At 42.2% G+C, this 15,485-nt stretch overlaps 1 protein-coding gene across 1 annotated transcript; it reads left to right on the top strand.

Moving 5' to 3' along the window:
• Positions 1-194: 194 nt before the first annotated feature.
• VCF1 (VCP nuclear cofactor family member 1) lies at positions 195-14,965 on the top strand. Its single transcript, XM_024760940.1, has 3 exons — positions 195-454; positions 4,691-4,790; positions 14,305-14,965. The coding sequence occupies exons 1-3, from the start codon at positions 234-236 to the stop codon at positions 14,539-14,541; spliced, it is 558 nt and encodes a 185-aa protein (XP_024616708.1). The 5' UTR covers positions 195-233; the 3' UTR covers positions 14,542-14,965.
• Positions 14,966-15,485: the final 520 nt, after the last annotated feature.

Below are 15,485 nucleotides of genomic sequence, written 5' to 3'. Positions count from 1 at the left end.
GTATCATATTATTCTGATATAGTTTAATTTAATTTAAACCTGGCTTGACTCTTAAGTATCCCCGCTCGGCTGCGAACAGGCGAAAGCTCCGGCGACCTCTAACGAGGTCCTCTCTCCCAGAAGCTCCTGGTTGCTCCGAGCCCGCCTTTTCCTGTGGGCGGGGTTACCGGTCGGCGCGGCCGGGGTCGCACCACTGCGCAGCCGCGGGTGGGCGGTACCACGGCGGCTGCGACATGGGGGGGCGCGGATCAGACGCCGGAAGTAGAGGTGGTACGGGTCCCACAGAGGGGTACTCATCGCCGGCCGCTTCCACCGGAGCCGCGGTGAGAGCCAAGGCCCGAGGGTGTGGGCGTGGCGGCCGCCGGAACACAACACCCTCTGTTTTCTCTCTTCGCGGAGCGGCGCCGCGTAGCTCGCCTCCATCAGCTAACATGAGCGAGCGCCTCCGCCCCAGGTGAGACCGCAGGGGACCCTCTTCCTTTCCAGCCCCTCGCCGGTTGCTGTGTCTTGGCGGTTGGAGCCGAGGGGGCGCGTGACGCGGGGTCCGAGCAAGCGTGGGCCCGGCAGGTCTCCATCTGGGTGCTTTGCAGTCCGGGGGAGGAGGGGAGCGGGATGCGCGGGTGATCGGGTACCTGGTCCCTGGGGGCGCCGAAGGAGTGACTCCCCAGGGCCCAGGTTTCTCTCGACCCCATCTTTTCCCCCCATCTTTCCCTATTTGGAAGGAAGTCTGATCGGTCCCGGAAGAGAGACGATGGCCCTAAAGCTTCCCTGTCCTAAATTTAGGAGGGTAGGGGGATGGGAGGAATGTCTGATCTTCGAGAGGAGCCCCTAGGGCGTCTGTGAGAGGACGGGGCGGGGAGCTGGTCTCCCCAAGGTCAGAAAGAAGGCTTGGGCTTAACTCCGCAGCAGGAAAGGGTTAGGTTAGACCGAAGAACTTGTGTCCTGGGCGGTTGTGAACACAGAAGGGCCGAGGACCCAAAGTGGCTTGTGGATTCTCTCTCGGCTATAGCATTAAGAACAGGCAGGATTCTAAACTGTTTGGATGCGGAGCCGTTTGACTCGGAAGGCGGGAGGTAGGATTATATCGTGATGCACTACTTTTTCTCCGAGCCTAGGCCCTGGTCTTAATTTAGGGGGTGTTATGATTCCTTGAGCCGGACGGAGGACAGTCCAGACCAAGCTGCGAGTTTTCTTTTTCTTTTTTTCCCCTTATTTCCCCCTGTAAACAGGTGGGGAGGAGAAAGTTGGGATTGTACCCCAGAATGAAGAGGATCGGCTTTATTCGAAATTAGAAAATTCCCTCATCCTGGAGTTTGAACTGAAAACTGTAGATCAGCAAGTTCAGTCTTCCATATTTGTGATGAGGAAAGAGATTTAGAGAGCTCAGTGGGTCTTTCTAGGTTCACTGCTCTTTTCCTTTATTCTGTAAAATCTCAGCCTTAAGTGAATAAGATAGGATTGCCTTGGTAGATTATGCTGGATCTTTTCTTGTCTTTCTGTGTTTCCATTGGCTTTGAATGTAATTGACAGTCTTTCCACAAGGACCCTACTCTGGAGCATGGTAAATTCATGGCAGTGAGATTCTCATAAGCACCCTGAAGTTATTTGGGCCAATAGCGAAAATCTAGGTTCTCCAAACTTCTGCATATTGACTTGGGTCATGCAGTGAGTGGGGCATAAAGCCTCTATTTGTATATTAAAGAAGAGTGGACTAAATTTGAAATTAGGGGCCAGGTGTACCAACTTGCTACTGGAATTAGTCACAGGATGCTTAGGTACAGTAAGCCTGATCTAACTGCCATTTTTTTCCTTCCCAAACCCAGTTCGTACTTCCAGTAGTCCCTTGGGATGTCTCACATATCTGAAAAAGTCGAAATATTTCTTAGCAAAATATTTCTTTTATTCTGTGCTATACACGGGTAATCTGAGTGTGTTTATACTAGTAACAGATTCTTTTTGTCTAGTTCACACAATCTCAACATGGTAACTTCTTTACTATAAAAGAAGTCATTTGATTTGGCAGGGGTTTCTCTGCACCGGTGTGTCGTGGAGTATGATGGACCAGCTCCAGCTGTCTTAGCATCTCCAAGTCAGTTCTGGTCTCTGGATCTGTTTCCTCAGCTTTAAGATGAAGGGTTGGTCTAAGATGGTGGTTTTTCAAACTGCAAGAGGGGTGGGTTTGTGGGAGGGAGGCTTCTACTTTAAAACAGATCCTTTATCTCTTATGGAAATAGAGGGATTTTTTTTTTTTGGTAGGACGAAGGAGTTCTGTTACTTTTTTAAAAAAAAATTGAAAACCACTAGTCTCCGTACTCTAGGATTTCTTCTATGCTTGATCTCTAGGAGATGACAGGAAGATTGGAGAGAAACGAAATGAGGAAAAGTGATGTATTTCTGCCATCCTTAGAAGTAACAGGTGGTAAACAATAATCTGTAACTAGATGGCTAGGGAGAATGTAATCCGTTATAGGGTGGCTGCTCAAGCTCTAACCTGGTCTATGGCATTAATGTTAAAAGTTACAATCTGACTGATTGTGTGGATGGGGTTAAGCATGAAGCTGTAGTTTTGACAATTATTAATGATGTTGTTGAAAGAGAAATGTTTCAAGGATGAAATCTGCAAAGAGCTTAGGAAAAGGAGAATGAAGAAGAGGTAGGGCTCCTCCTCAATCTAGTGCCGCGCGAAGAAGAGGACTCCCAGGGGGCCGAAGAGATGATTCTGGCACCTGGAGAAATCAACTGATTCTGAGGCAGGGATATTTCATGAGACTTTCCCAGAGATTAATTGAAATCTTCAAAACCAGCCTATCCTCTTGACATTCATAGTCTTGTCGCTAGAAAGATGTATCTTATCCCCCATTACGAAAGAGGAAATTGGCAAGATTTGGTCAGGCTCAGGAGTTTGGTTAGAGTGACTCTGCAGCCCAGGCACAATCAGCTGTTGGCAGACTGATAAAGGAGGAGTTTGGGGACCAACACGCTGTCATTTGAGGAGTTTCTCTTTGCGCGTCAGCTGGCCTTCCATCAGGCAGTGTGCTTTGTAAGTGGTCATATTAGAACGAACGTAGCAATTTCTTGGTTCAAGTAGCACGTCCATTTAATGATGATTCAAACCTGATATTTACCTAGTTTTTAACCTCCAGTACTTCAGGATGAGATCTAATCCCCTAAGAGAAGGATAAGGAGATCTTATTTTATAAACAACTGAGTCTTAGAATGAGGTAAATGGTGTAGCCCTCTGCAGGTTGGTTAATGCTTTATCAGAACCGCACACCCATTATTTATCACTCCAAGCCTAAACTATCCATACTCGTTCATTAATAATGTTAGATGTATTCACAAGTACAGAGGATTGAGCTTGGGGTGATAACTTAAATTTTCTCCGATGTCCAGACCTCAACTCAGAGCCTTAGGGTTAAGGGCCTACCACAGTAAGCCACCCTACTCACATAGAAAGTATAACTGTATAGAAGGTACTGTATGTTCAAATTCAGTACTTTCCAAAAAGCTCTTTTACCCTCTAGCTATAGAAACTTGAACCCTGAAGAGATTTCATTATAATAGATTGTGCTGCTTTGTATAAATTGGCCTCTAGCCAGCACTGCCCAGTAGAACTTTCTACAGTGGTAGGAACATCCTATATCTGTGCGGTCCCATACAGTCGCCACTAGCTATGGGTAGCCACTGAGCGCTGAAAGTGTAGCCAGCGTGATCGAGGAACTGGGTTTCAAATTTTATTTAATCTTAATTAATTTAAATTAACAAAAATATCTCGTGGCTACTGTATTGGACAGCACAGTTCCATGTAATTTGACTTAAAATTATACCTCCTTTAATTTATTTCTGATTTCTAACTGGGGTTTGGAAGTCCTGATAGCACTTGATTCTTGCATAGAAAACATACAAATTTTGTCTTTCTTGTACATCTCAAAACACTTGACTGAGAAATATGTGTGATTTTTCTTGAAACCTGGACATTTTAAGTGGCTGGTGCTACAATCGCACAGTAACAACCTGGTGAAGTAACTTCTCGTAATACCAGGTGGTGTGGCCGGAATAATCAAGTTAACGTGTCCAAGAGCAGCCTTTCCAGTGATTGTCCAGAACAGTAATTTAATATGTCAGCGGGCAGAGAGGTTTCGTGTTAATGTGATAATTGGGGAAAACTCAGGGCTGAAAGAAAATGAAAGATTAGAGGCGACCAGAACCTCTCATGCTCTTCCTGTGTAGCACCATTTTTATAAGGATTTTAGGTGTAAATAGGCAAAGGCAGTCTCTCCTGTCTTAGATGTTGTCATACGGACAGGAGTTAAATTAGGTAACTTGGAATCGTAGCTTCAGGAGATGTAGGAAAAGATCACATTAATTAGGTGGCGTTTGAGAGCTTAGTCCTTAATGTCTTCCTGATCTTATTTGTTCCCAGCAGGCATTTCAAATTGTCAAGCTTTTTTTTTAGAAATGAGTTTTACTAATTTAAGCTCGACCATACTGCTGCTCTTTTATATTTTTGTTCTTCGTGCCTGGCGACGGTGTACTTCTAACTTTTTTTTACCTATTGGGATATCATGTGATGATTTATCTTTTTTTAGGCGAGAGGGCAAATTTATATGTTGTCATGGTTTACAGTTTGAAGTGTCCAGAAGGTCAGTTGTTGAATTTTTTTTTTTTCCTCCTTGTGATTTAATTTCAGGAAAAGGAGAAGGAATGGCAGTGAAGAAGACCACCATCTCCCCCCACAGACCAAAAGGAGTAGCAGGAACCCTGTCTTTCACGATTCCTGGGACACAGAGGTAGGAAGTGTGGTCCAGAGTATCTGCTGTTTTCATTGCTTGAGCTAAATAACCCAGTTACTTCCATGTAATTAAAATTTTTTTGAATAAAGAAAAGTGATCTTATTTGATTGCAGTGTTTTTAACCTCTTTTTTTTTGAGTCATGGCCTTTTTTTTTTTTTTTGCGGTACAGAATACAGAAGCCAGCTTATTGTCTAATCATTTCTAAACATTAATTGTCCTTAAGACAAGTATATTTTGCTGCTTCCATGTCTCTTAAAGATAAGCTTCCCATGTTTTTAAGAGAAACCGTACAAGCATTCGGAATATATAATGTATGTGTATGCGAAGTCCTATTTTTAATTGTGTTTATGTTTTCATTATGTTGTTCTGAAAAGAGCACCTGTGGGAAGCAGAGTGGAGTGGGGGAGAGGGGAAAGGGGAAAGTTCAAACTTCGGTTTGAGCTTTGGCTTCCTGGGCGCTGCAGTATGCCTCCGGTGCACTTGAGCACCTGGTCTGCAGTGGGGCAAGGAAGCTGACACTGAAGGGATGCTGCTATTAAATTACGCACCTAAAGACTTGACCCTCAACAGTTGTCACCCTAAGAGAGAAACTCCTCAGTGGCAAAGATTCCTAAGCCCTAGTCTCATCACTTAAAGCAGAATTCCATAGATCACAGTTCTTCCACAGCCAAAGTAATTTGTATTTTAATTAGTTCTCAGTAATAGGATTTGACCTATATCCAGTCTTTACCAGACATCCAAAGTAATTCCCTCAGGGAGAAAAAAAATCAGTAACTGTCATGTAGCAGTTGATGCACTGGTGCAGACTAGATCCTTTTACATGGAGACTTAAATTTCTATAGCTTTTATCCTCCCTTTTAAATCTTCCTATCTCCTTTTTTTTTCTTTGTTTTTTTTTTTTTTCTCCCTTAAGATTAACAGAAAAGTAATTGAGCTTTTGGTTAAACTAGGGAATCTCTTTTTTCTTTGGAAGAAAACCAAAGATTAGAGGCTGCCATGAACATCTAATGATAAAACTAACAGAATTGAGTCTCCATTATTCTTTTGAGTTATAAGACTATTCATTAAAAAGAGTATGCGGTGATTACTTTCACGGTATCACCCTGAATATTTCTTTTTTTTTTTTTTTTTTGCGGTACGCGGGCCTCTCACTGTTGTGGCCTCTCCCGTTGCGGAGCGCAGGCTCAGTGGCCATGGCTCACGGGCCCAGCCGCTCCACGGCATGTGGGATCTTCCTGGACTGGGGCATGAACCCGTGTACCCTGCATCGGCAGGCGGACTCTCAACCACTGCGCCACCAGGGAAGCCCCTGAATATTTCTTTACTTGTGTCTGTATGTCAGTCCTGCTATATGATGTTTGCATTAGTTCAAAGGTACAGTAGATCTTTTTTGTATTGATCTTTTTTCCCTATATCTACAATTTTGATGTTTGAGAACAGGAGTATAAATTGTCATTTTTTAAAAAATCAAACATTTCTGATCTCTTATTTTGAGTAATACTCCTTAGTATTACTGTTTTGGTTTGTTTTAATTGCTGTTTGTAGAGAATGACCTTCACTCCCTAATACCTTTCTTCTTCTCACAGAAGAAAACAGTGTATTGTTATTCAACCTGTGGGTTCACGTGTCTGGTTCTTACTTGTCCAAAGAAATTCAGTGGTTAAACCACTCTGTAATCATTAGTCTGAAGGATGGACTGGATTGCCCTTGTAATAAGTAACAGTCAATACAGGTACTTTTTACCTGTCACGGTAATCTGAACTCACCATTAGATCCCTCATGGGCGGTCACGACCCTCCGACCCTCCGTTTCAGCACATTTACCGGCATCTGGTGCTGTCGAGTAATGAGTCTTTTTTTTTTTTTTTTTAATTTTTATTGGAGTATAGTTCATTTACAATGTTGTGTTAGTTTCTGCTATACAGCAAAGTGATTCAGTTGTACATACACATATATCCACTTCTTAAAAATTCTGTTCCCATATAGGTCATTAGAGTATTGAGCAGAGTTCCCTGTGCTATACAGTAGATTCTTATTAGTTATCCCTTTTATATATAGTAGTGTGTTTATGTCAACCCCAGTCTCCCAATTTATCCCTCCCCCTCCCCTCGGGTAATGAGTCTGAGTGAACCCAGGGAGAACTAGAGCAGCAAAAGGCAGGGGAAAACTTTAAAATGGAAAGTTAAGTACTGAATAATTGAATCGTGACCACTGGAGTAGATCATTATGTTTATAGCATAAAAATACCCAGTTTAGGGACATTTGGCTGCTTGTTGACAATTGTGTATAAAGGGGGAAATAATAAAACACGTCATTACTAGTGGATTCTTAATTTTATTAATTTACATGACAAAGTGTATTGTTAATGAAAATGGTATCTTTTAATTCTAAGGTAGGGCCAATGGGGTAAGTTTCCTTAAGAGACTAAGTTAAGAGGAGCCATTTCCTGTGTCTTTATTTTATTATTATTTTTTAAAAATTTATTTATTTTATTTATTTACTTAATTTTGGCTGTGTTGGGTCTTCGTTGCTGCACGTGGGCTTTCTCTAGTTGTCGTGAGCGAGGGCCACTCTTCGTCGTGGTGCGCGGGCTTCTCATTGCAGAGGCTTGTCTTGTTGCGGAGCACGGGATCTAGGCACGTGGGCCTCAGTAGTTGCAGCACGTAAGCTCGGTAGTTGTGGCTCGCGGGCTGTAGAGCGCAGGCTCAATAGTTGTGGCGCACGGGCTTAGTTGCTCCACGGCATGTGGGATCTTCCCGGACCAGGGCTCAAACCCATGTCCCCTGCATTGGCAGGCTGATTCTTAACCACTGCGCCACCAGGGAAGCCCCTCCTATGTCTTTCTTGAGATACTTAAGTTTAGAATTTTTTTCTTGTAACATAAAGAACTTTCATTTGGAAGTTTATTTTCATTGTAAGAGAGATTTAAAACTGTTATTTATAATTAATTTCCAGAACTCACCTTTTTCTCCTAAATGTGATAACATTGGCAAGTACTGGGAAATAAGACACGAGGTGTTTGAATTGTTTCCAACTGTGCCACAAGTAAGTCATGTGTATCTGTAAAATGGAGATAGTATGGGCCTCTTTTTCCTAGATTCTAGGAAGCTGAAGAATGTGAACTGAAGAATGTGAACCGACTTGCCAGAGGAGTTATGTAAAGGGAAACTTTGTACATTTTCTTCCTGTCAGTTTGGTGGTTATTATGATCTCTACTTTTCAGATGGAAAAATTGGGGCACAGAACAATAAAGTCCCTTGCCCAAAGATACATAGCTGGTGAGAGGCAGACTGGGGAGCCCCAGAGTCTGAGTGTGAGCTACGGGCTCCTGCCCACGGTGTGTGCCGCCTCCCAGAAGACAGATCGGAAGCTCTGAGGGACTTTGCTACATATACCCAGGGCCACTAGGTTCTAGACTTCTCTTGAATCATAGGAACAGAGAAGAATAATTTTCCTCCCTCTATCTTTTAGCTGGAAAATATTTTTCTGAGTAAATGCTATGACATGGTATTAACTGGAAAGCAGTTTTAGATTTCTAGCTACAAAAAGTAAGGAAATTGGGGTATAGTGGTTTTTTTCATAACTCGAATCTGTGTTTGCATTGAAGATCTTGAATTTTAACTCCAGTGACTTAGGTTTAATGCCTTGTGAGCTTTAGGATACTGGTTTTTAAATTGAGATATAATTTACAGGTATAGGAATAAAAAAGTTTTTTGAAAGGCATTCTAGATGATTCCTGGTAGTTAATGTCTAAGGCAGGTTCGTTTTTCTCTCTGGTGAGCAAGGAGTGAAGTGATTTGTCACTCTGCATCTTCCTGTTGGGTCCTTTACAAAGGTAGCTCCATTCCCTGACCTCAGACAGTTATTGGATGGGTAAAAACTAGCTAGATTTAACTTATTTAAATCCATTTTCTTAGGCTGGCCGTTTTGGTTTGAATTGTAGCTTCACTTGTAGGAATAATGCTCTTTATTTTGAGCTTGAATATCTACAAATTACATTAGACACTTCCAGTAAATCTGGCTTCTGGTATGCAGGTATATGCCTTACAAGAAGTACTGCTACCTGAGTGAACAAAAGCAGTACCTTTTCCAAATACAAAGACCCCAACTTTTTAAAAATACCTTTAACTTACCAAGACCATTTTGATTTTTTAGATCACTACGAAGTAACAGCAAGTAGAGAGCGAGAAGATGTGGAAGTAAAACAGAGGTGGCTTAATTGGAACAGCCTCTGTCTTTTTTCTTGTTTCTACTAGAAGGGAAAATCTTTGATGGCATAACTCTAAAATCCCAAGGGTATTCTTAGTTGGCGTGTAGAGGCATGACAGATAAAAATATTACAGAACCAGGGGAAGCCATGTATCATTAAAATTAGGATTCTATAAATCCATTTGTTTTAACTGATAAGAATTGGCAGTATGTTAGGTGATTTTTTTTTTTAAAGCACTGAATTTAGATGACCCTGGGGATATTTTGCATAATTTTTACAGAAGGTATTTTAACACTTTGTTTTTGTTCATTCTCATCATTAATCTGTCCTAGTAGTAGGACCAGCCTAACAGACAAAACTGTTTTGGCAGATTCTGGGGTAAGGTGTTAAGGTTGTGTGTTTAAAACCCTGTAGCAAATTAACTCTGAAATTAACTTCTCAAAAGATCCGTTCAAATGCAGGAACAGTCCTTTCAAAAGTTAACCCGATTTGTAGTGTCCGTCTTTAGAAACTTTGCTCACAGTTCAAGTCCTTGAAATATTTGTAATATGTTGCATCAACTCACAGCAAGAAAAGCCACCCCAAGCAGTTTCATATTGAACCTGAATGTTATCTGTTTAGTAATGAGAATACATACATGTTTTTAGGCAGAAACTTCAAACAGATGATGTGGTCCAATTTTATCTTGTAAGGATATGCCATTTACTCATCGACACAGAAAAGTGACCACCTGTGTTTTCTTCCCTTGCACATTTAGAAAGTGGTTTTAATTAGCCCACTGACTGCATTTGGAGTCTTATGGTCTCACTGGTATTAGCAGACCTGGAGCTCTCTTAAATCACTGGGCACTTTGGAAGCACAGTTTTACATTAGAAGCTCTGATGGACTTGGCTAGGATCATCCCTTGCACTTAATTCAGATTCTGCAGTGGCCTTAGGGTGAACTTCATTCTGACTCCAGGGATGGACTGTGTAATACAACGAGCAAGATTTCTTTTTTCATTTGAGGCTCATGTAAATTTAAAAGCACCACTGGATGGGGAGATGGATGTGAGGGGAAGCTGGGGCTTGAAAGAAAATAAAATACGCTGTTGATCTGCTTTTCTAACTAACAGAAAGCATTCAGCTCTAGGTAATAAGTGTACACATATACTCTGGCTCTCTTTTTATGAAGCAGACTCAGTAACAATCCCACCTGGGGGACTTCCTAAAGGTTATTAGTAGAAAGTGTCTTTAGAGCTATTTTGTTTCTACCATGGGTATAAATGGGCTCTCTCTTAAACTGACTTCACACCCTGGGAAAATAAAATTCAGGGCAGGCCTAGCTGAGGGGTCAGGAGCTCTGTATGATTTGAGCCCTTGGGACTAAGAAGATGAACTTCAGCTTGTCCGCCCTCTGCTCCATGATTTATGTGTATTCCTTCTGCTACAGGCAGTGCGCGTTCTTCTGCCTTTATCTGCTCTACCTTCTCTCAAGACTCCTGAAAGCTCTTTCTAATACTTCTCCCTTCTCTTCATCTCTGCCCCCCAAACAGTCTGATACAGAGAGGCTCCACTAAGCAGGGGAAATACAATTTTTTCCGTCTCGAGTTTTTTGGTTTTATAAGACAAAACGATTTACTTCTTCATACATCTTAAGGCTCTGATAGAGACTTAAAATTTGGTTTTATGCTTTTAGGGTTAAAAGGAAATAATGGTCTTTCCTTTATCCTACAAAGTTAGACCACTTTGATGGCTGACAGCGTTAAGACCCATTTCAGTAACTTTCAAACTTTTTGACCCGGTCCCACAGAAATGCCATATTTTGTGACCCAGTACGTACCAAATATACTTGTGCCTCACAAGAGAAGTTTCACAGAACAGTCACCCTTAGCACGTTGCACTGCTTGCTTTTATTCTGCTGGTTGCTGCTTGGCCATCCGTAGATGGTGAGATATTCCCTAAAGCCCCTCGATAATGCCAAGAGCCATCTGAGTGGGGTGAAAATAGGAACCAGTGCACCTTTGAAAGAGATGTATTGTTCTTACCTTTAATGACAGTAGGGTGTAATGTTTTATGTGTATTAAGATAACGTGTAAAGTGCGCTCACCCAGATTCCCAGGTTCCGTATAGGTTCTCTCTTCTTAGTCTAAGAGCATCATCGGCCTGCTGTCTGCTACAGTCAGCTGACGCAGTTTAGGGGTTCTTAAGCTGTCACGGGAGGCAAACAGCCTTCCTAAAATCTTACTGACAGTGTCAGTGTTTTCTTTAAGTCTCAGTCTTGAAGCTACGAGTGACTGGAGACCTTACTCTCTTTTGTAGTAGCACTCTTTAGTTCTCTTACTCATGACTGTATTTTGCCCTCAGAAGAAGTATTTTTTGTAGAAGCTATAGAAAATAAAGTTTTTTTTAAAAGTAGGAGGTCCAAATTCTAAATATTTTGGCATGTATATCCTTCCAGAATATTTTTGGTGTACATATATGTATACATTAAAGAAAACACTTTAAAAACCAGTGGACCTACTATACGTTGTTTTGTAACCTATAAAAAAGATGTTAAAGATCTCTTTCTACCTTGGTGTATGTACCTCTCTTATCCTCACTGTTACCAGCAGAATAGAATTTCATCGTTACGGATTATAATTCCTGTATTACACTTTATATACATATACCATAGTTTAACCAGTTTCCCTATTTTTATTTTATTATTTTTAAAAATACATTTATTTATTTTATTTTACTTTTGGCTGCGTTGGGTCTTCGTTGCTGTGCGCGGGCTTTCTCTAGTTGCTGCGAGCGGGGGCTACTCTTCGTTGTGGTGCGCGGGCTTCTCACTGCGGTGGTTTCTCTTGTTGCGGAGCATGGGCTCTAGGCACGCAGGCCTCAGTAGTTGCAGCACGCGGGCTCAGTAGTTGTGGCTCGCGGGCTCTAGAGCGCAGGCTCAGAGGTTGTGGCGCATGGGCTTAGTTGCTCCGCGGCATGTGAGATCTTCCCACACCAGGGCTCGAACCCGTGTCCCCTGCATTGGCAGGTGGATTCTTAACCACTGCGCCACTAGGGAAGTTGCAGTTTCCCTATTTTTAGACATTTAGGTTGTTTCCCATTTTTAGCTATTATAAACAGGGCCACACTAAACAGTTTTATACGTGTCTTTAAAAATCTGAGTTACAAGATACTTAAAATGGACTAGAAATTGCAGGTGTATTTGTCTCCCTCTCTCTCCTTTTTAACAGTTATTGTACAGCAATCTTTTTTAACCTGTTTATTTTAAAGAATTTTTATCTTTTCTCAGAATAGTGTCACCTTTGCTGTTACAGTGTGAAGTAAATATAATTTGAGACGGAAACTTGACTTACTAGAAACTGATTCTAGTTCTTGCCTTAATTTTCAGACAGTACCTGTAACGAGAAACAGGAAAGAAAACAGACTGAGAGGAGACAGAGTGCTCTGTGCTGTGGGCCTCCTACCCAGTGTGGTGACCTGCTTGTCACCGAGTAGCAGCCTTGCCGGCTGTGCCAGTGGCAGTTCTAGCTGATTCTGTGCTAGGTTAGGGGAGGCTTTTATGGAACACAGCTTTTGTTTTGAATTGTTTTGAATTGGCTTTCACTTAAGTCTTTAAGTAAATGTAATCGCTGCTGCTGTTAACCCTGCCACCTGACCTTATTCAGCCCATTATCATGCTTTCATCAGTTTTTTTTTTAAGAAGATAGATAGGTTGTCTCCTGCTACCTGGGGGCAGTGGGCTAAGTGACCTGTTAAGTGTAAGTGCCTCCAGATGACCTATGGACCATGATAATTCTTGGTTAAGTGTTAAGACTGGATGCCTTTCGTGAACATTGCTTTCTTTGCCATTTTAGATAAGTTTATTTATGTACGTATTGTTTATGTACATATTGTTAGGTATAACTTTTGATCAAAAAAATGGATAGAACTAGTATTTTAAGAATCATTTTTAAAGTATCTATGTAGAAACAACATTTTATTTATACATTTACTTTTATAATGAAAACAGATAATAACCACATTGCAAAAAGTTGCAGTAAAGGGTAGAAAAAATCACTAACTATAACCCCTCCGTTTTGACCTAACTACTATGACCTGCTTCTTGGCAGTCTTTTCCCTTACATGTAGATTTCACACGGTCCTAAGCAGGCATTTCAAAACCAGTGTTTTTGTATAAACGAATATAAATTTAGAAGTATCAAAGGGTAAAATCGTAAAAAGTTATACACCAGCTCATTAACCTCTAGAATTCTAAATGTCTCACGCATTGGTTCCTTCCAGCACAACATTGTGCTGAGTTGTAAACAGAGAGGTGCGCTGTTAATCAAGCTTTTGGGGCTGCCACTTATTAGACATAGCCAAAGACTGTAATTCGGAAAAGGATCCATCCTTACATTGCCTTCCCTTTGAAGATCCTCGCATCGGAAGGAAGGAGATTTCTGAGAGTGACTCTTACCAGGGCACTCTGAGTAGCCTCTTCAAGATGACTGACACCAAGTGACATTCGGGGCATTAAACAGAAAATTGGGCACGTGTGCACATGCGTACACGTAGCGAACTGCAGAAATGCTAATGTAACTCTACGAGAAGTATATTCAAGTCTTCCAGGACAGTACAAGCTACTAGGTATAAAATAAGCTACAGCACAGGGAGTAGAGCCAATATTTTATAATAACTATACATGAGGTATATAACCTTTAGAAATCGTGAATCAGCATATTGCAGCCTGTAACTTGTATTGTACGGCAGCTATACTGCAATTAAAAAAAAAGTCTTTCAGGCTATGTGTTCTGCCTTCAGAGGGTACGGTTTTGTGCCCATGAGATGATAACCACAAAGTTGTCAAAATTTTCACTTGTGCCCAGAAGCCACCTTACTTGTTACGAGGGCACCTGTTTCATACCCTGTACCAATGACTGATGCTTCCCTTTGGAGGCTGAGAACTCCCTTCTGTGATTAGTGGAAATGATAGGAACGCGTGGTAAAAGCACGCAGGGAAGATGCATAAAGGAATTAAGATGTAGTGGAAGGGATTTGCGGTCGGAGGGCCCACGCTGGAGTCCGGGACCCTGCCTCTTCCTGGGGGGGGTGTGTTGGGTCATCACCCCACTTGACTTCGCGGGTAGGTGTGAGGACAGAATGAAGTATCTTAGTGAAAATGCTTTGTAAACTCTAAAGCCCAGTGTGTGTTCTCATGCTGATCCTCCTCAAACTGAGTAGGAAAACAGTCCTCAAGAGGGTATTTGAAGTTAACGCCCGTTAAGCTCCTAAGACCCTGAACAGCCTAACTGTGATGCCGTGTCTTTTCCCCCCGTTCCAGTCTTCAAGCAGTGACAGTGGCGGGAGCAGCGGCAGCAGCAGCAGCATCAACAGCCCGGACCGGGCCAGCGCGCCGGAGAGCGGCTCAAGCCACCCCACCGCCCGGTCCAGCCCCCACGGCCCGCAGCCCGCGCCCGTGCCGTCCGCGCTGTGCCAAAGCCCGTACTTCCACATCAACCAGACCCTGAAGGAGGCCCACTTTCACAGCCTGCAGCACCGAGGACGGCCTCCCACATGATGTGCCGGCACTTTCTTGCCTTCTGTGAAGGGACCGCGCTGCGCAGATTTGATATTTCAACTTAACGATGTTTTAAAAAAAATTGCACAAAAAGATGCCTGTTGGCTTTTCAGTCTATATTTGAAATAACAGGTTAACAGGCCGTTGTTTACTTGTGGTTTTGCTGCACTATTGCGATTTCAAAGGGGCTTTGAAGCAGTTTTTTATAGGATTCTTTTGAGGGTGGGTATGAAATCCAGGGCAAGTCAACAGTAGGAGGAAATCTCATCTGCGTGTTGAATCCATAGTTTGTCCAAGTCAGACTGGTTTCCAGATCTGTCACTTAGAAATTCTACTTTCTGTAAAAAGGCCTTTTCATTTTGCGGGATCTTCAATTTTTTAAATTCAATAAACTAGTAAAGAGTATCTACTTTCCATGAAAAAACCTAAGTTTTTTTCCAAAACATAGAAAGCTTGATTCAGTCTTGCACTGAAATTGCCATACTACCTCTTAGTATGTAGGTGTCCTGTTGAAAGTACTCTGTCCTCTGTGACAGAACCACCAGATTGCAGTCAGACTGTATGATAAAGTCAGCACCCGCCCTGATAACCGTCCTCTCTCTGTTATATATTTGTATTTCCAGAGAGAAGGTCTCTCAGACCCTTGGATCCCCAGATAAACTTGTTACCGTTATTCCTCCAGAGCCTACATCTCAGACTTAGAAAACACTGCTCAGTTCGGACAGTCAAGGAATAGGTAAATGACTTTGTCTTATTCACAGACTTGTCCAGCAGCAGCCTGTGTGTGCTCTCTGATAATTCCGCCTTGTAGTGTCGAGAATTAAGGTGCTGGTGAAGGCTGACACAGTGTAAGCTCTCTGAGCTGGTGTCTGAAGTCACAAGTGTTGTGCAACTATTGGACAAGGATTCACTTCATGCTTAAGGTAACCCCCAATGGGAACCAG

The sequence above is a fragment of the Neophocaena asiaeorientalis genome, unplaced genomic scaffold (genome assembly GCF_003031525.2).
Source record: "Neophocaena asiaeorientalis asiaeorientalis breed wild unplaced genomic scaffold, Neophocaena_asiaeorientalis_V1.1 scaffold30, whole genome shotgun sequence".
Lineage (NCBI taxonomy): Eukaryota > Metazoa > Chordata > Mammalia > Artiodactyla > Phocoenidae > Neophocaena > Neophocaena asiaeorientalis.
Note: the sequence above shows the minus strand (reverse complement) of the source record. Positions and strands in the feature narration are given on the sequence as shown.